This window comes from Falco biarmicus, chromosome 3 (genome assembly GCF_023638135.1).
Source record: "Falco biarmicus isolate bFalBia1 chromosome 3, bFalBia1.pri, whole genome shotgun sequence".
Classification (NCBI taxonomy): domain Eukaryota; kingdom Metazoa; phylum Chordata; class Aves; order Falconiformes; family Falconidae; genus Falco; species Falco biarmicus.
In genome coordinates, this window is record NC_079290.1 from 102454553 (window position 1) to 102476001 (window position 21449).

At 38.9% G+C, this 21449-nt stretch overlaps 1 protein-coding gene across 3 annotated transcripts in view; it reads left to right on the forward strand.

Annotated features, from left to right (window-relative positions):
• Positions 1–21449, forward strand: part of ATP9B (ATPase phospholipid transporting 9B (putative)) — a 167936-nt gene that overhangs the window by 7194 nt on the left and 139293 nt on the right. For all 3 annotated transcript variants that reach the window (XM_056330216.1, XM_056330218.1, XM_056330217.1), the window contains exons 2-3: positions 8316–8489; positions 17440–17590. In XM_056330216.1, the coding sequence (XP_056186191.1) occupies positions 8316–8489; positions 17440–17590 (325 nt within the window). The remainder of the gene's footprint in view (positions 1–8315; positions 8490–17439; positions 17591–21449) is intronic.

Genomic DNA, 21449 nt, shown 5'->3' on the forward strand with positions numbered 1-21449 from the left:
CTTCTGAACTTGCTTCATCTGTACATCTGGTAAGAAAGTGTGAGGTAGGAGAGAGAGAAGGCAAACAGCTTTCAGAATGTTTGCTTTATGGAAGTTCTGGTAGAACCTGTAGTATCTGTGATTTAAGCAACTTTGATAAGCTGTTGATGAAAGGGAGCTGCCTTGGTAATAACCGTGTAGTCTGCTTTTAGACCTTTATCTCAATGGATGTAAAGAGTTTTCCCTTAGTTCTGCATGGCAGAAGATACCACCTTTTTTCCCCCCCCCCCCCCTTTTTTTTTTTTAATTGTAGTGGTTGATCAAAAATACTGCCTTGTGTGTTTTTCAGAATATCTCTCAGCATCATTTGTAAAAGGCTGGGGCAACTTGATTTATTTGGCCATATTGCAGTAAATATGCATCTCAGTGACATACTCAGCCATCAGCTTGCCTCCATACAGTAGAAGTATTTTTTCCTTCTGTTCTGTTGTGCATGTTTGTCCATTGGACTATGATGGGAGTGCTATGATAGGTTTTCAGAGATCCTGGTATGCAAGAACACAAAAGCAAACCTAACTATTGAAACTGGATATAAATGGATATAAATTTGTAATAGGATTATTTTGTGTGATTGTATATATATATTTGTTTTTTAGGATGGGATTTGGATTCAGAGACTTCCCAAGTAATGCTGATTAGGGGGTGCTCTTGCATTAGAGGCACAACTAGAGCTAAATAATGACAAATAATGGCAAGCTCTAATGAATTCTAAAAACTTCTGGAATAGCTTTTCTGTGTTTTGGAGGAAGAGTTTAAAGGAAATCCTTTAAATTTCATGTGCTTACCTGTAGGAGAAATTTCCATTTTCCCCTTCTTTTGTAATCTAGGAACAATTTGCTGTGTAGTTTAATTCAGTTTACTCCTGTGAAAGCATAGAGGTGTTTGAAATTAGAGGGGGGAAAGGTAACTGCCAATCATTAGAAATGCAGAAGAATATTTGAAAGAAATAAGTATTTGTAATTTGATTTTTCTGAGGTAGCTTCTAGCAAAGCAATCTGTTTTATGGAGACACTGGATATTTGAGTAAGAGGAACAGTTATATGAAAATGTTGTATACTTATAAGCATGGTTATGGATGAATGTACATTTAATAAAATTTTTCCTGCTGCTGTGCAGTTTCCTGGGATTTTCTTCTTTGACACAGGACAGGATCTGAACAGTGACAGCAGCCTACAGGCACAGACAGGCAGCCTACAGCAGTGGCTGCTTTAGTGGTTTGTCCTTTAATATATAAATATGCCTGTCCCTTTCTTCATTATTCCTCCTACTGCACCTTTACTATTTGGCAGTCTCCTTCCTTACCTCCAGGCTGGGAAGGTGTTTGCCTAGGTTAACGCTTGGAGGAATAGCTGCAGGTAGAGCAAGGGTATGGCTGGGTAGTTTGTGCTGCTTATTGCCTCCGTCTTTCCTTTGCCTGTGATCACAAGCAGAGGGAGTCCTGTGGCTGGCAGCAGCCGCTGAGCGGAATCGCCAGCGCTTGGTGGGATGGGATGGGGTTATAGTGCAAGCGGTGGTAACTCAGCTGCCAGTAACTGGTCTTTCTCAGCTTTTCTGTTCAGATGCTCAGTTGGAGCTTTTTCCACAGCTGCTTCTCTTCCACGCTACTCTGCATCCCACAGCCATCTCTTATTTCCAAGTCCTGTGTATGCTTGTGGCCACAAATTTCTTTTCCCTGCCTCATTAGGCTTGAGAAATACTACTTGAAGACATCATCTTTGTTTTTACTTCTTGTGAATTATGGTATATAGCACAAGTGATAGGCAACAAGAAAACAGTAATTATGCAGTATCTGACACAGTGCTTCTATCCTATCTGGGTCTTTTAAGCAGACACAGCAAAATCCATCGGATACTCTTCTGTATTTGTCAAGTGAATAAAACCAGAAAAACATGCAGTTGTCATCACCCTGCCCCTTGCAGCTTCTTTCTGCACCCTTGAACACTACTCTTTTTCGAACAATGGAAAGGTGGCAGAAAATACAGAAATAGTTATGGATCTAGATAGGTGGCTGGATTAGGTATAAATGAATTAAAATGGTTTCCATTACCAGTTGTGGCACCCATGCAACTCTGCAGCCGCATCTACTCTGGCAAACAGCCATCAAAGGGGAGTGATGTAGGTACAGTGACTTGAGGCATCATTTTCACAGCAGATGTTTATATCAAGATTTCATTTAGAAGGTTTTATTGTACATGGTTTCCTTTCACTTAAATGTGTTAAATGGTATTCCTAATAGTAGTCAGATTTTTGTTGAAGTTGTTTAATATTAATGTTCCTTTTTCCTTGAGAAGCCATATTTTTGTCAAGATAGTTGTCTTCATACCTGATATAGTAGCACTCATGCTGAGAGTTTTGATGTCTTCACTCTGACTTCTTTATTCACGTTGCTTTCAGTGCTTCCCTATTCTCAGGTTTCTAGGATTATACTTAATTGATTTGTCACTCAAGGAAAATCAGCACTTCAGGCAATTAAGTGCAGAAAAATACTAGGTAACAAAGACATACAATTTTTTATCCTCATCCTAGATGTGAAAAATCCATTATTCATTATCTTATTGTTTTTAAATACTGAACTACAATTTTCCAACATAATAGCAAAATTGCTTTTGAAACAGAATAAATTGCTTGCTGGTTCAGAGACTGTATTTTGAAGTCAGGATCACTAAACATGATGGTGCTTATGTTCATTATCTTCGCTACTTGGTGACGCTCCGTATTTAAAAGTGCAAACCTAGATACCAGTTGTGAAAAAAAATATGTTTATAATATAATGGCAAAAAGACCCTCAAAGAAATTATGATTAGGACATCAATGTATTGTGCAAATTACCACATTTGCAAGAGTAGATTTCAGCATTCTGCATGTCTGTGAATGTGTTTCTTAGCCAGGTCTCTCCCAGAATTCTCCTGCGTTAGCATGTTCCTTCAAGAGGGACTTTGTTTGCTGTGTTATCTTTGTATGTACAGGATATTTTCTGAATCGGACACTTGTTAACTTTGTACAGAAGTAAAAGGGATCTGTTACTTTGACATATCTTACTGTCTGCTCCGGTACAGCTAGCAGATTGTGATTTCACTGGATGGTTTTACAAATATACCATTAATTGTTTAGATGTCTAAAAGCAGAACACAATGCAATAGAAAGCTCTATATTAAAACTGTGATAATGTAATTTGCAAATTTAACAAGGAGAGATTATAAAAACATTGAATGTGTATCTGTTTAAACATAGGCCTGGCTTACTGGAAGGCTTAGCATAAAGTAACCTCTTAAGTTTTTTCTAAGTGGTGATTTTATTATCTAGTATTAAAATTAGTCTAGTCTTAAAAGTAATCCGTATGATTTAGTATAATATAGTTGTTAACCTGTAATAACTGCTCTGTTTTGTAGAGAGAATTTTTTGTATAGTGTTTTTTCTTGATAATTGATAATAATGGGAATAGAAAACATATTGCCAGATTGCCATATTGAATTAAACATCAGATGCAGCTTTTTGCAAACAGCATTGTGTTTGAAAACCAAGTGTTTCATATTTGTTTTAAACTTTCTTGTTTGTTTTAAGTGGGTACTGGTGGTAATAATAGTGAAAGTGTTTACTATGCCATATTTTCACATCATGTAAATCTCTGGGAACTCATAACTTTTAACAAATATATGCAGTTTAGTTTGAAACTTGTGTTTTTCTGCAGTGTGGTTGTGCTTTTGACAGATGAAGATTTTTCTTCACGAGGTCTGATATGCTGAAGGTTCCAGTACTTGGTTGACTTGCAGCTGGTGGGGATGGGGTGTGTGTATTCGTTCCTAGTTACACATTGTTTTCTAATCTGGTCTGAACACATTGTTGATATCCTGTAATGATGCCCCATACAAAGTATTTCAAAGGAGGTGCAAAAACTGGGGCATCACCTGCCAACCAGAAGTTGATGTGTGTCTAATGACTGGTTAACTAATAGTGGCTTTGGGTGGTTTGTGGTTTTTTTTCCTTCCTTATTAGATCTTCCTTCTTAACTGTGGTGATATGAATTTATTACATAGCTGTGTAAAATGTGGTGTACCTTTTCAATAGAAGTCTAATACTACAGTACAGTCCCTCCCTCCCTCCTCCCCTCTCTTTTCCAGCATCCAAAAAGGTTAATAACTGCTTTAGTACATTCCTGTATACAACAGGGCACAACACAGAAGATCCAGGGGAAAAGGAAATGGTTTCAGATTTTTGTATTAGATAGATATACAGTAAGATGAGAAAAAGCAAATCGGTGATGGTGCTTTTTCATGTGTCCTGGTGTTTGTAGTGTGACTTTTTAAAATAGTGGGTTGGTGTATGAAGATTTTGAACTGAATACTGCTCAGAGTGCTGTTTTGTGTCAGCAGAACCACACCCTGCTCAAGCAGGGCCACCTAGAGCTGGTTGCCCAGGATCGTGTCTAGACAGCTTTTAAACATCTCCAACGGTGGAGATAGCACAACCTCCCTGGACAACCCTTGCCACTGCTCAGTCATCCTCGTGGTGAAAAGGTGTTTCCTGAGGTTCAGACGGTACCTGTTGTGTTTCAGTTTGTGCGTGTTGCCCCTCATCCTGTGACTGGGCACCACTGAAGAGAGCCTGGCTTGGTCCTTGCAACCTCCCTTCAGGTATTTATAGATGTTGGTAAGATTGTGGCCATGCCTTGTCCTCTACAGGCAGTCCTTGCTCTTTCAGCCTTTCCTCATAAGAGAGATGCTCCAGTCCCTTAATCATCACCATGGCCCTTCATTGGACTCTCTCCAGTATGTTCGTGTCTCTCTTGCACTGAGGAGCCCAGAACAGGACACAGGAGTCTAGTATGTGGCCTCACCAGTGCTGCATAGAGGGGAAGGATCTCCTCCCTTGATCTGCTGGCAATACTTTGCCTAATGCAGCCCAGGATACTAGTAGCTCTATTTGTGGCAAGGGCACATTGCTAGCTTATGTCCAACCTGGTGTCCACCAGGATCCCCAGGTTCTTTTCTGCCCAGATCCTTTCCAGCTGGGTGGCCCCCAGCACATACTGGCATGTGAGCTTGTTCCTCACCAGGTGCTGGACTTTTCATTTCTCCTCGCTGAGCTTCCCAAGGTTCCTGTCACCCCATTTCTCCAGCCTAGCAAGTTTGTGCTGGATGGCAGCATGCCATCTGGCCTGTCCAACAGTTCTGGTTTTGTGTCATCTGCCAGCTTGCTGAGGGTACACTGCTCCATCATCCAGATCACTAGCAAAGATGTTAAGCAGGACTGGACCCAGTGTGGACCCCTGGGGTACGCTGCTAGTTACTGGCCTGCAGCTAGACTTTGTCCCGCTGATGAGCACCCAGTGGGCCCAGCTGTTCAGCCAGGGTTCAGTCCGCCTTGCTGTGCTCATCCAGCCTCTGCATCAACAGCTTCTCTGAGGTTTTTGTGGGAGACTGTATCAAAGGCCCTACTGAAGCCCAAGCACTATCCACTGCTCTCATCTATGAAGCCACTCATTTCGTCGTGGAAGTTTATCAGGTTGATCAAGCATGGCTTCTGCTTCTTGAAGCTGTGCTGGCTACTCCTGTTGATTTTCTTGTCCTTTGTGACCATGGGAAAGTGTTTCCAGGATGAGCTGCTCCATCACCTTCCCAGGGATCATGGTCAGACTGACAGGCCTGTAGTTCCCTGTGTCCTCCACCCTGAAGGCAAGGGGGTAGCATTTGCTTTCCTCTGGCCTTCAGTTGTTTCACTCGGTTGCCGTGATTGATGAAGGATCACCGAAAGTGGCCTTGCAGTGACATCTGTGGGCTCCCTCGGCACTCGTGGGTGCCTCCCCTTGGGGCCCACAGGCTTGTGTATATCCAGTTTGCTGAAGTGTTCCCTGACCTGATCCTCGTCTTCCTCATTCCAGCCTTTCCCCCAGCTCCCTGAGACCTGGGACTCCTGAAAGCCAGCCTATTTAGTGCTGAGGTGAAGGCGGCGTTCTGTACCCCAGCCTTTTCCATGTCCTGTGCAGCCAGGTCCTCTCTCTCGTTCGGCAGCGGGCCCGCATTTTCCCCAGAGTTCCTCCTGTCGCCTGTGTACTCAAAGACTTCTTGTCTTTGACATCCCTGGCCAGATTCAGTTCCATTTGGGATATAGCTTTCCTAGCTTTGTCCCTGGATGCTTGGACAATGTTTGGTTTTTTTAATTCCTCCCAGGTTACTTGCTCCTGTTCTCTGTGTGCTTCCTTTTTGTGTCTGGGTCTGCATGGGAGCTACTTGCTCATCCCGTCAGGCCTCCTGCCATTTTTTCCTGACTCCCTGTTCATTGGGATGGAAGTCTCTTGAGCTTGGAGGAGCTGGTCCTGGAATACTAACCAGCTGTTTTGGGCCCCTCTTCCCTTTGAGGCTTTTCTGATTTGTTCTTTTTGGCCAAGTATCTATAGGCCAGCACTGTGAGCTTGCTTGCCACCTTCCTCCCTGCCCCCAGGATCCTGGACTCCTCCATCCCATGGTCCCTGCAGCCAAGGCTGCCTCTGACCTGCACGCCCCCAGTGAGCCCCTCCTTGCTGGGTGGGCAGGAGGTCCAGCACAGCCCCTCTCCTTGTTGGCTTCTTTCATTACTTAGAGGAGGTGGGTATCACAGCACTGCAGGACCCTCCAGCATTGCTTATGTCCTTTTGTGTTGTCCCTCCAGAAGGCAGCAGGGTGCTGAAAGTTCTCTATGAATACCAGGGCTGGTGAATGTGACTCTGACTGCAGAGGACCTCACCTGCTGGTTCCGGAGGGCTGTAGGAGACACCTGCTAGAATGTCACCTTTACCTGTCCTCCCTTTAACCATGATGTAGAAGCTCTCGATTGGCTTCTCATCCATTCCCAGGCAGAGCTCCACACACTCCAGCTGCTGTCGCATAAAGGGAGTGGAGTTTTGGTTTTGTTAATTACTATACAGATTGTGTTTAGGTTGTTGTGGGGAAAATGGGACAGTCCCAGGATGCACATTGTAGGAGATGACTATACAATACAGCTTCATAAATACCAAACTTACTAACTCTGTGCCAAATGCTCATATTCTTTTGTGAGTCAATCCTTGTTTTTGTTATTTTCCTGAGCTCTAGGAATTACTCTTTGCTGTTGCCAGTGCAAAGATAATTTCAAGGTAGATAAACTACATATTACACAAAGAACAGATAGTCTGATGATAGTCTACTGGTCTTCTGAACTGTGAAGTGTTTGAGGAATTGTAAAAATACATATGCAGAATACTTTTGGATTTATTCTGCTCAGATATTTCCTTACCAGCTGTTCCTATTTAAAGACTGCTTAAATACCACTACCAATAGGGTCAAGTAATATTTTATGTATTTAAGAGTTTTGCTTGTGTTTGGTATGTTTTTCACATATTCTGTATTTTGCAGCCACCTTTTCTGACCAGTCGTGTATTTTTATCGATAAGGGTTATTGTGTTACTGCATACAAATAGATGATATTTGCTTGACTATGATGTTTAATTTCTTCTAAATTTGTCTTCTAATATCCGTAGTGGTCCTTTCAGTAGTCTGTGAAAGGAAATCTGAGTCATAGCACAGCTTCCTTCAATCATCTTCCTAATGGTATAAAAACATGAACTATGTTACTCAATATATATGCATTTAGGGGAATTTTTGAATATTCCAATATTTGTTTATGGCTTGAAAAGTATTCCAGAACTGTAACACTGAAGTGCAGAATAGTTTCTGGAGAGGAGAGGACCATTGTTAGCTTAGTGTTGTTTCCATAGGTCCCCATTTTGATTCACTGAATGTTTTTGTATAGCATTATAAAAGCAACTGTGATGTTTTGGTTATTAAAACTAAGATGCTGATGACTTGTGAAGTGTGACTCAGAGGCCTGGGCACATGGGAATAGACATTGGGAAGGCATATTGAAGAAGATTAGTGTTAATCTGAAGCCTGTACTTCACTGTTGTTTGCTTCTGTAATAGACTTTGCCAAGTAAATTCTGTTTAATAAAATCTTACAAAGAATCCTTTGAAAAATAGGAAGTTGCAGCTCTGTTTGTACAAATTACATAAGAAACAAGAATTTCCCTAGAATGATTTATACTGTGATTGACAGTGATCGATTGCTGGCCTTTTTGCTGTATTACGCTTTTTAAACTCAAATCAGAATTATTGGTTAATGGGTTAGCACAAATACATGAGATGTTTAGGTGAAAATATCCCTAATGGAATTCTGTATGGCAAAGCCTAACTTGGTACTTTAGGAGATTCCTGGTAATAAACAATGATACATTACTTACTTAATGTTTTTATTTCATTTTGCCAGGTACCAAGCAGAAGATGAGTCCTCTCATTTGGATGAAATGCCACTAATGATGTCAGAAGAAGGCTTTGAAAATGATGAGAGTGACTATCATACTCTACCAAGAGCCAGAATTTCTCAGAGAAGAAGAGGCTTAGAATGGTTTATCTGTGGTGGCTGGAAGTTCCTTTGCACTAGGTTTGTTGCATACCAGTACTTTTTATTAAACTATTAAATGAATTAAGGAAATAGTAACTGTGCATTGTGTGGTATGTGCAGAGTGTACATACCACGGGAATACAGTAATTCGCTTGTCATGCACCTTTTGATTGCTTTGCCTGCATTTTCCCTACTAGGACATTACCAGCTACTAGGTAATGTTTTACTACTAAGGCATTAATAAAAAAAGTTCTGAAGAGCTGCTGCTGTGGACATCTGTCTGCTTTGCTCACTTGCAAGGAAGAGGCTTTTAAGAGAGATCACGTACTAAACCTGTATTAGTCTGAGGTCCATAATATGGCATATAAACGTGGTCATCACTTCTACTCAAAACCGCGTCAGGGTAGAGCGATTAAAACTTTCTTTTGGGAGCATTAGGGTGTTAAGCTGACAATATATAAATTCTAATGATGTTGCTGAAAAGAAAAAGCAGATTCATTAGCTAATTAGTGAATACTTAGTTCAGCTTTAGAAGTTGAATAATACATGTATCTGGTGGCCTGTAATACAGCTGGAATTGGCTCTTGTGATTTGATTCTTATTTAGAAACTTCCTGTGCTAAACTCTGCTGTATGCCTTGGAATAGTAACTCTGATGAATTGCTAGCAAATTTGTAAATACAGAAATTGCTATTAGGATGATTAACAATCATGGAGTTTTTATCTAGAATGATAACATCTGAGAATCAGTAAAGTGAAGTGAGTTGGAATCAATTTAGGTAAAAGTGTTCACAGGTGGTTTTCATGGCACTTAATACATTCCAAGAGGCTTGGTACTGTTGTTCTAGCTAAGCAAGGCTGATTTGTGCACCTTTAGTTTTGAAATATTTTTTTATACAGCCCTACTATTTGCAGAAAAATAAAATCAGTTTGGGTTTTTTTTCTATGATTTAACAAACTCATGGAGTATTAATTTTATTATAGGGAAATAAGTGTTTGGAAGGTAGCAAAGTTTACAGAAGCAGCATTTGTATATATAAATGATTTTTGGATGCAGTGTTTCTGGTACAGAACTACTGTTGTAGTTTTAAAAAAATATATTTAAGTATTTAAAGAGGCTGTTAATCTTTTGGACCTATCTTAAAACTGAGCTACTGTTCAAACAATATACTTGAGGTGAGTTCAGCTCTTTAAGTTTTAGTATTAGTTACTGTGATGACATTCCTATAAGTTTCGTGAGAACAGGTAGATCAGTAAAGGGTCACCCTGTAGTTGCACTGACAGGATTTATGGTGTTTGGATAGAGGCAGGCAAATGCAAGATGAGTTTATGTTGGAACTAACTAACAATCGTAAGAGAATGTCACAAGAAAAAGTCATTAATGCTGAGGATTGCAAAATTTCATGTTCAGAATTGATCGGTACATCTCAGCTTTAAGTGGAGCTCAAGCCTAGAAGCTTTCACGCTTATTAGCATTTATCAAAATACTCAAGCCATATTTGTGATGGATTTTTGAGAATGAAAAGAGGAAGGAGATTACATTATGGATTCATTATTTTGCTGCCTCTTCTCTATATATTTTACTGCTCAAGTAGGTGTGTAAAAGAAAAGCCCACGCTAAGAAAGAGGCCTTAGAGGAGTATGACTTCTGCTTTGCTGATTGCCTCAGCTGAATTTGGATACAATAAAGAATCTATTCAGTCTTGTATTTATACCTAGAGGTATTTAAATCACATTAGTTTTTCCTATAACAGAACATTGTAGCAAATAATTTTCATTTGTCATGGAAAAAATCAAATATCTTTAAAAAAAAAAAGACCACCAGATCCTAGCAGAAGCTTGAAATTTTAGTGTGATATTGGCAGGCAGAGGATACTCCCACGAGAAAGGTGCAGATATCTGCTTGGATGAGCTAGGGAAAATTAGCTGAAAGGAAGGTGAATCCCATGATACCTTATCTACTAGATAAACCCCTCAGCTTGGGTGAGCACTTCTGCGCGGGTGCGTAAGCACCTGTGGTGGTGATGGAGAGCCTTCTGCTGTGCTGAGAGCACCACTGGGACTCTGTTGTGGATAAAAGTCAGGGTTGTGCAGTCAGTGTGAAGATATTATTTTTGATGGTTTCTCATTGAAATCAAACTTTATGAATTTTTGCTGAGGCCCACAGAGTCCTAGGGGTATTGAAATGCCTATTCGCGGTTCATTAAAGTTGCATAGGGTCACACTGAAGACGGTAACGGAGACCTGGAGGCTACTGTGTTCTCATATGTGCAGTTATTACTTGCACTGCGTACTAGAATGAATTATACTGGCTTTTTGTGGTGTAAAGTATCAGTTTAGGATAGAATTGGATGTTGATGCCTTCACACTTGAATGGAGAGGAACATGTGAGAAAACGGCTTTCATGTGTGTTGATGGTTAATTATACATGTTCTACAAACAACTGAAACCTATTTCTAGAAGGCAAACAGCATTCTTTTACATGTAAGGTGAAATTAAATACAGCATGGCAGTCCAAAACCTGTTCAGTTGAAAAGAATTTAAAATTTCACCCTGATTTATGGAAATCAGTATCTCATGCCTGAGACTGGGTGAGGCTGAAATCTCAACTTCCATGTCCAGAATGTCCTTTTGTGCTTTAAACTAATTTGTAATATTTTCAAAGCTGTGACAGAAAAATGAACACAAGAAAAGACTAGGCGTCTGGCTGGAGCCGAGCTCAGGGGGCCCCTGATTTCTTTTGGGGTCTCAGTGAAAGTCTTGTGTTTGTGTTCAAAAAATCACTTGTTGCAAACAAACACCCCCCCCCCCCCCCCACCCCCCACTAGGGTTTTTTTGGCCTGTCTTGCATTGTTCGGATTAATCTCATTTTTGTGAGAGGAAGTTTTCTGTCTCTTATTTTGCAGCTTTAGAATTTTATACTTACATCTCAAACTGTTACTGTTTAATTGAAAAAGTTTCACTCTTTTGGCCTGAGCAAGTATGGAAGGTTTGACAAAATTTACTCCACATTAAAATTGATTTTGTAGAAGTCCTTTATTCAGCTTTTAACTTCTCTTTAGACAATAGACTGTTGATCGGAACTGAATGGCATGAACTTTATTTGCAAATCTGCAGCTCTTTAAACAGTTTTTACATTTGCAAGAAAAAAATCATGATTAAATCAAATGTTGTCTTTGATTTTGATAAGTGGAAGACTTAATTCAACCATTATAACTTTTAACTTCAGAAACTGCTTATTTCTTGCTTTCATAGCACAGTTAAAAGAAAACTTTGTGATATAGCAGCTGTTTTGTGGCTGTAATCATTTCCCCTTTAACTTACAAATTCTCTTCAAGCTTGTGAAATTATAATGCACACAGATCAATACTCTGGAGTTCTTTGGGCTGGATTGATTTCTTTCTCATGAGATTTACATTCCACTTGTTATCAAAAAACACTTTGTCCCTATGAAAATGGTGCCATTGAATGGCATTTCCATATGAAGTGAAGGGGATATCAAATGCTCGGATTAATTTGGGCTCTAAGATGGCCTGTACGCTTTCAATTAATCTGCAACGCATTTGTTATGCAGAAGCATGGGAAAATGCTGATCTTTTAAGAATGACATGACCACTGTGTTGCTTTTGGCCTGATTACTGAAGCTACCTGTTGAGTACAATAATTACAGTATGTTTTCTTTGCAGAACTAGTTTCTGCTACTTAAAACCTAATAAGGAAAAGCTGACCTTTGCAGACAATATAGAGCTTTTATATTATCTTTCCATTCTGATGAAAATGCTGTTTTGTGAAAGATACTGGCAGTTAAGCTTGTAGGATAAAAATAATGAAAAGAGAAAATAAAAAAGCGCCTTTATTATCAGAGCTGCGGAGTCAGTTGAGACTTTTACTTTAGCTTTTGACTTGGAGAGATACGCTGTATTTATGAAAAAGTTAAGGGTTCTTATTTAACAATTACTGCAGTTTGTTGTAGCTTTTTTTAAAATATGTCATCAGTTACTAAGATGAAGATTCTGTTTATTGTTCCTTCAAATGAAAAAGTACATTAGGAAGAAGGTTGGTGAAAAGCCATTTAATAGATATACCTTAAAGTTTTTTTTATCAATTAGTTCATTTCTTTATATACACAACCTGCTGTATTGATACAGGCAACATGGCTCACGGCTAGCTTAACAAAAAAGCTTTCTTTGCACATGTAGAATTTTCTAGTCAAGGAAATTGTAAATAAATTCTTAAATCAATAAACAATAATGTGATTATTTTTTTTAATCACTGAATCTACAGCATAAGATTTACATTAAGGATTTCAGGCAAATCTAAAGTGTGTCTTGATCATACTACATCTTACATTGTTTTTAGGATATTTGAAGCTTGGAGAACACTATTCTGATTTATATCCTGACGTTTGTTTCACACAGGTTTAGTGGGTACAGAAAACCTATGAAAGGGTCCATACCCTTGCACAAAAAGAGTTTCTGTATTGGGGAATTTTAATTTGAGAACAGATTAAGTATGTGTTGCGTGTTGACAATATGAGCTTCAAAAATGACAATATGAGCTTCAAAAATACTGGGTAGACTTCGTTGTTCTTAAAAATCTGAATTAATGTAAAATGGTTAGGATTTCTGAGGGCAGCATGCCCACCTCTTATTCTTCTGTGATATAGCAGTGATTACTGCTGAGATGATGCTGTAAATGGCCGAATCCAACTGATTTTTACTTTTAAGGTAGTAAAACTCATCTGAACCATTATGATACTAATTTGGGCACAACCTGTAATATTTCAGTCGTCGGAGATTTTCTTGTGTCTGTGAACTTGAGTGTTCTTGGCTCTGTGTCAGTTGAACCACTTTTATCAAAGGTACCACACTTGTTTCCCAGTTAGACGTTCTTGTGTCTGTACCTTTTTGGCATTTGCTGAACTAATGGTCATTATGGCATCTCTTTCAGCCTCTCTGTTGATCTGTAATGGAAAAAGTTGTTTCAAGAAGGGGAAGCAATTGCTTAATTTTAGCAATAGAAAAGTCCTCACATTTTGTGGAAATTATTCTAGAAAAGAGACTCTGCCTAGTCAAATGTTCAGTCTGTTTACAGCTTAAATTCAAAAACTGATTTAAGCAATGCAAGATTTCAAAGGCTGTCAGGAAGTTTCTGTCTGTGAGCTTGTGGATAGAAGCTGTCATGCTTGTTTACTTTCCCTGGAAAAAATTTTTTTTGGAAGTTTTTTGCTACTGATCTGTCTTGATGCTTCTTATATAGAGCTAAGCTGTCTCTAACATTTGTGTTCTCCTCGCCACACCCCTGCCCTGGAAACCAATACTTTCAAAGCTTGAATTCCATGAGCAGCTTTATTAAGTATAAATCCAAGCTGGCACTGAGTGGAGTCATTCCACCTTTTCCTGCAAGCGTGTAGCCCACATTATTTCAACTGTTTTACAGTTTCATAGATTTTTTTATATATAGATATATGTAGTTAACATCAGGGGTGGATCTAACTGCAAACAGCCCCCCGTTTTATTCTGTGTTAGTTTACAGCTAGATCAGTTCACAGTTTACCTGTGCAGTTGCATCAGTAGTTGTGTTCAGCAAAAGGGAAGGGGCGAGAATCTGCACCTCCGTTACGGGAGGAGTGTGCTACTAGCCGTTGCAGTGGCAGCAGCAGAGGGTCACAGCCATTAAACTGATCTTGGAACCATGACGTAGAAAGACTGCTGTTCATATTTAAAAACGAATTTAAGTAATTATCAAGGTAATGTGATTTTTCTGACTTGTATGTTACTAAATAACAGGGCTGAATTTTGAACGTTGGAGTAACAGTGTTAGAACTTTTAAGATAGAATAATGCTTTGCCGCTATTTAAAAGTGATAGGGGAAAAGCTGCTGAATGGGTTTATATTTGTAACAAAAATAAAATGCATGTTTACATAGGATCAAGCCCAAATGGATGTCCATCCTGTAGTGAAAACTTCAGGGAGGAAATCTTAAGAATCCAGCCTTTAAAATTGAAGTATTTTAAATGTCAGCTTGTGAGTACTGGTGTAGTGGGATTTCCATAACAAAGTGAATGTTGATTTGAATGATTTTACTATTGCGTAACTTCTGGTTTTCTTAAAAAAGTCTGCAGCTTTGAATTCCATTTGTTCTTGGGTGAACTTAGTTTGTAATAGGCCTGGGATAATGTAGGCTACAAGCAAGAACATTTGAAGCGGGATGGTGATGGTGTGAGCTGTCAGCCTCCCTTCCTTGCATATTTGTGTGTACCATGATTATCAAACTGTGGAAAAACAACAGGAAAGGACCTTACGAAGTTGTCCAGTTGATTCCTTGCCTGAACAGGATGAATGACACCTATCACTTATGGCTGATCTCACCAAATCTCAGAGAGCTGTGGTGGTAGCAATTCCAGCCTTCCTCAGTGTTTCTTTCCACACTAGTTGTCAGAAGCATTTATTCCATGTCTGTCTCCCCCTTATTTATTTGCCACAGTTCAACTCCATCATTACTTAATCAAGTTGGACGTAGAGAGTAATTGTCCCTTTCCTCTTTGCAGCTCTTTCTTACATGCTTGAAACCATACCAGGTCCACACTCAGCCTTCTGTGAAAAGCTCTTTCTTTTGCTGTATCTAGCAGACCAGCCTGCCCTGCCTTCTAGACCTGTAATTGTTTTGTTGCTCCTGTGTGTGGACTTCATTTTCTCAATAGGCTGGTTTGTTGAAATCTGGTATTCAAAATGGTATTGTAAGCCAACTGAGATCTTGCTAGCGCTGGATTGAGGGAAAAGTAGCAAGTTCCTGACTTGCTAGGAGCATGCCTGTCCACGCTGACCAGATACATGCTTTTTTTGTAACTTTTTTTGTAACAGAGTAACTGAGTCCTCTTCTGAGCTGCTATCTACTACCCTTTTTCCAATCCTGTGTTTGCGTAGCTGGTTATTTCTTTGTAAATGTACGATGTTGCACTTCTGCCTGTTCAACTGCATTGTCTCTTCCAGGTAGTTTTTTGAACCTGTCAGGACAGCTTTGAATTCTCATCTCCTCTTTGCATGTACTCCTGTTTCTTCTAGCTTTTTGTTGTCTGAAAAATGAAATATATACTAGTCAGTTGCCCAGTAAGTTCTAGATAAAACTTTGCAGAACTACATTGAAATTATTTCGGTTTTATAACAAGCTACACCGCAATTATGGTTTTCCCAACTGTGTCAGTTCCAAGACTATGTTCCTTTCCTTATGAGAAAGATCTTCAGAGCTAGGTTTTATTAGAGACATAGAATCATGGAATCATTTGTGTTAAGGGACCTTTAAAGATCATCTCGTCCAGCCTTCCTGGCCATGGACAGCGACATTCTTCACTACATCAGGGTGCTGCAAGCCCCAGAAATCAACAGAGGACATGTCCGCTGAAGCAGTACTGCATCTGGTTCTTCTCAGAGGGAAATTAGTTCAGTTTTAGAGGTTGCTCTTGACAGGTCAGTGTTGGTTATGATGTTTCTGTTTTCTTTTGGGTGCATACAAACAGGTTGTCTCTGCAGAATTCATCCAGGAAACAGTGCTGAAGTGACTGGGTTGTAATTCCACGCCCCGCCCCCCCCCCCCCCCCCCCCCCCCCCCCCCCCCCCCCCCCGATCTCAGAAAAATCCTTTCTGGTGGTTTGAATAGTTTATAAAAGCTTCCTAATGGTTACTTTTTTTTCTGCATCAAAAATATTGTCAATATGTTCAAAAACCTCACTAGAAAACATGTGGCGCTACACCTTCAACTTCACCTGCTGATGCAGGTGAAACCCACTGTGCCAAGCCAGATCTGTGCTTCAGCTGCAGTAGGTGCCCATGGAAGGTATGTCTGCTCAGTCTTTCTGACTCAGTTGCCTAAAACGTACTCCCACCATGATTCAAGCACCTCCTCACAGTATTAAAAAATTGCGGAGAAATTCTCCTTTAATGTATGGGATTGTAAAGCAATTATATACAGTGTATGGCAAACCTGCTTTTCTTTCCATACTACGAGTTCTTTCCAAACCATCTGTACTCATCAGTGTACCATATGCTGACCCTGTGGATAGTCCTAGCAAGTCTCAGGTTGACTATATTGTTAGATGAGTTGAGTCACATGCTTGTTTGTTTCTTGTTTACTTGTTGTCAGTAAATAGTCTGCTGAGCCTCAGTAGCATCTTTCTGTTTGCCAGCCTTTTGTTCCTCCTGCTCATCCCATTGTTCCTGTGTCCTTGCCCAAACTGCCATTGTTAAAAGGTGGCTGGGAGCTCTTCCTCTGTCTCCTTGCTCAGAGTTTAAACCCTCTTTGGTAGATTTGGAGGATGTTTAGCAAGGGTGCTCTTCCTTTCTCTTGTGAACTGAAGTTTATCGTTGCAGGTTGTTATGCAATACACATTTACAGTTTGCTTTTTTTTTTTTGTTTGTTTGAAAAGATTTGGCAGCGTGATATTAAGTATGCTTCCCTTTTGGTCTGCTACAGGCAGCCTTATGGAGGAAACTAAGATTTACAAATTTTCTGATAATTGTATACAAAGCTGTGGAAAGTTTTCAAACTTCATCTAACAGAAGCCTTATTTCCTCTTCAGTCATTAGCATAACTTGAGTATCCGTAATACAGGATAGAGTGTAGCCAAAGGACTGTAAGGTATGATGGATGAGTTAATTATTCAGTGGTGGGGGAATTTCATTGCTGCTGATGCAGGTATTAACTAGAATCTTTTGAACCTGTTAGGGCAAGGCGTAGTGAAACTCACCACAATTGCATTAGGATTTCCTTTAAAGAATGTGCAAGTGTTTATATATATGTATGTCTGAATGAGTTGAGTACTGTGGAATTGCCCTAAATATTACAAGTCAACATTATGCTTGCTTATGTAGATGTGGCAAAAATGTTTAAGCCTGGTTTCCTTGGGTATTTGCCTTCAGGGTTCCAGGTTTGGCAATACTAATTGCATATAGTAAATTTTTAGGTTTGAAGTAAACAATTGTTTTTCTTTTCAGTTGTTCTGATTGGCTCATAAACATTTGCCGAAGAAAGAAAGAGCTGAAGGCTCGCACAGTGTGGCTTGGGTGTCCTGAAAAGTGCGAAGAAAAATACCCCAAAAATACCATAAAAAATCAAAAATACAACGTATTTACCTTTATACCTGGGGTAAGGCTACTAACTGTTTCTTGGTGTTGGGCTGATCATATGTTCTGTAGTGTTCTTTGATGATTCTGGAAAAAGATAGTTTTATTTGCCCAGATTCTTCTTTTTACGTTTATTTCTGTCTTCAATTGAAACTGACAGTTGAGAGCAAGGTTGATTTTTTTTTTTTTTTTTTTTTTCCTAAAGAGTGGTTGAAATTATGTGAAGCTTTACAAATTTGAAATGGGTTTCCTTGCACTTCTCTATTCATCATTAGAGATTTGTAATCCTCTTTTAAAAACAGAAGCAATTCTACACAGATGTGAAAACGCTAAAAAGCACTGAGTTCATTGGAGAAATAAATAGTTGAAAATCGCAATGTACCCCCATAGATGTTTCCTCATACTCCCTGCCACTGAAAGCATAATAAACGTGTTCTGAAACAGGCAGCTTCCTGATGGACAAAACCAACATGTCTCTTAAATTTATATGACGAGTAGTAGTTAAGTAAGCTAGTATGTTTCAGAGTTGTATTTCATATTGCTGTTTTAAAAACAGTGATATCTTTTTGATTTTTGAATGCAGTTTCAGACAATACTTTTGCTACGGAGTAGCAGGTTTTTTGGTCACTTTTTCTCTGTCCTGTTGCAAAACCAAGGGCTGCTACATTTGAATACAGACGTTCTTTGTCTTAAATTTTTTATTTAAGCGATCATGCTGGTTTATCAGAGTATTGATTCTGTTCTTCTGGCCTCTTTGGTCCAATGACTGGCAGGTGCTTTCTAATACATTTCTTCAATAAAACAAAAAAAAAATTAATGGCTTTGTAATTAAGACTGATCTCCTGTCAAAGAAATAAAATGTCACTTATCACAGGTGGATAAAATATTCTCATCACTATTGAACGAAGTAAATGTTTGCTTCTGAAGCTTAAATTATTAAATACACTGAAATTGGTTAAACCACATATGCTTTCCTAAAGGTCACAAAATTCATTAAGCATATACTAAGCCATTGATTATTGTGACTAGAAATCTGCAGTGTAGATTACAAATCCTAAACTAGATTCATGTTTCCTATAGGGATCAGCCATAGCTTGGAATAACCTGTTGAGAGAGAATGTTCTTTTTTGATCATTTGAAAATCTCGGGTTTTTACAGTATAGGTAGAATCAGATTTTTATGTTGATGGTAGTATTTTGAAAGTCAGCACTAACTTCAAAATGAAGTCAGATCCTAAACATAAAGCCCGGTAGTGAAAATAAAAACCAAAATGTTTCTAAGTCTTAATTTTATACATAAATTAGCACTTTTCCCTGATTAGAAATACTGTGTAGCTATCTGTGTTTTATGCTGTTCCACTAGAAGTAATTTGTAGGGAACATAACTGTATTGGTTCCAAACCCATAAATGTAACTAAGTCATAAATATTGACTCCAATGACTTATCCTGGTTGAAATATTAATCATATGAAGTTTTGTCTTCTGTTTAGGGCTGTATCTTTTTTTTTAACATTGCAGCTGGCAATGAGTAATATTCAATGATTTCATATCAAAATACAAGCTTTTAAATAATGTTTAGATTAACAGAATTTTACTTACTGGCTAAAAGAGCTGTAACATTTCAAAAATATAATCTAATGTCTTAAGATTTATATAAAGTACTGTTTCTACCTTTACACCAGTTTGCTCAATTTCTGTTTACTGTTTCGTACAGCTGCTTAGGAATTTTGTTAAAATTTCCCTAAAGAGTACCTTATGTGATGAGCAGGTTTTTAAGGTACCTCTCCTGAATTTTTTATTTTTTTAATCAGTTTTATGTAACTGGAGACTTTTCAATTTGCTTAACTAGACTGAAGTGTTTAGCTTTGTGCCCAATGAACTGTCAGTGGTCTGCCAGCATTCAGAAGACTTGTAGGAAGGTGCTTTTTAACTCCCACACCTTCTGCAAGATGGGTGCTTTTGCAGATCTGTACCTCCCGAAGTGCTCTGGGGACTTTTATTTGACCGGTGTATCAAGTATTTGTAAACAGTTTAACATACTGCTGGACATGAATATATGAACTTGATCAGTATTGACATAAGGTACAGGTTCAAGCTGAATTAATTTAATTTTGGTAGAATGCTCTGACTTCCCCTGCAACTTCAAATTTGACTTTTTTGGCTTTATGGTTTTGTTGGTAAACAGCAGAGTAGAATTCCATGCTTTTGAAAAAATCTTCTGATTTGAGGCTGTTCAGGTAGCTTTCAGGGGAACAGTAATGTAGCACTCTAGCAAGAAAGTGGCGATGCTGAGGTACTGTTACTGTGTTGTGCCTGCCAGAAAGACACACAAACTTCCCTCAGTATTTTTTGCTAGGGCATAGTTTTTTACATAATTGAGTAATAATGTTGGACTGATAAAAGCAGTAAATATCTGTCCAATAACTATAGTTTTCATGTAGTACTCATTGTAATATTAACTGAATTGTCAGACTAAAAGATGGAGGCGTTCTTTAAACGTGGCTTTTTGATCTATTTTGAATCTTTTAGCTTTGAAACAATAGATTATCCATTTTCTCAAGTCTCAAATGTTCCAAGTTCAGCAGCCATTTCTGATCCTCCTGCTGGATCTGCCATGCTGTCCTGGCCTACAAAAGAAACATCTTTGAAGACTGAAAATTGTATAAAAATTAATAATGTTCTTACCATTGTAATAATAACTAAAGCAATGTTGAGAACATGTGTGTTGCTGAAGCAGTGCTTTTAATTACCAAACAAATCTCTGCATCTGTCATTCCTGTGGAATATGGGACGTGTTCTGTGAGACAGTTTCTGTGTCTTTGCTTAAGACTTGGACAGTTACCTTGGACTTTAGACAAAACATTTGATTTATTAATAAACATACGTACCAAAATGTATTGCAAAATAATTTTTTGAGAAACCTAACGCTGAGCATTCTTCAAAAGCTCATGTTATTCTATTATAAATTTTTCGTAGCTTAAACTTTCTGAAACTTAAACTGTGATTGCTTTTGTAAAAGGCTTGTCCTACTATGGAGACTGAAGAATACTGCCTGATTCTGAGATTTCCACACCATAACCATTTGGATAGAGAGCTGTGTCACCACCTTACTCCCTGGATCTTTTCTGTAGAGCTTTATTTTCCTTAACATTTATTTTTGACTACTGAGTAGCTTCACTAATTTTTTAAGAAGAGTGGGGAATGGTACGTTTGAAGGAGTATGTCTGACTTGGTGGTAGCCCTTGTCCCTTTGAGAACCAAAGGACTTAAGAAAGGACACAGCTGAGCTGTAGAGGTCCCAGCCCTGCAGGAGGGAGCGTGCGGAGGGAGGCAGCCAGCAGCAGTACCGCAGTGATGGTGTGCCCGGCTTGCTGGGTGTGCTGCAGGCAGGGCTGGGGTGTGGGGGTACCCGTGCGGCGCCACAGGGCAGCAGTGCCTGGGCTGCTTGGCTCGTTCCTCTGTAGAAGTTCGAATGACGCAGACTAGGATAATGTTTCTGTAAATGGCTTCTGTTTGTTTGATGCTAATGTTTGGGGTTTTTAAAAATTATTATTGAAGACCAGGAGATGAACATTTTTAAGACAAAAAGACACTGTGAGACAGGTAACATGGAATTTAAGTATTGCTGCTGAAGGAAAAATGAAGATTTAATGCTATATTTTTAGGAAGAAGAGCTTCAGCAATTAAAAATGAAAACAATGTAAGCAATGAAAGTTCAGATACAAACTTATTTTGCTTTTTAATTGATGCTATATAAAAAAGAACATTTTCAAAACCTTCTCATTCACAAACATAAAGCTAACTACTGTGGATAAAAGCGGGATGCTTCTACAAACATCTGAATTCCATTTACTGTTAAAACTTCAAATCTTTGCGTGGTGA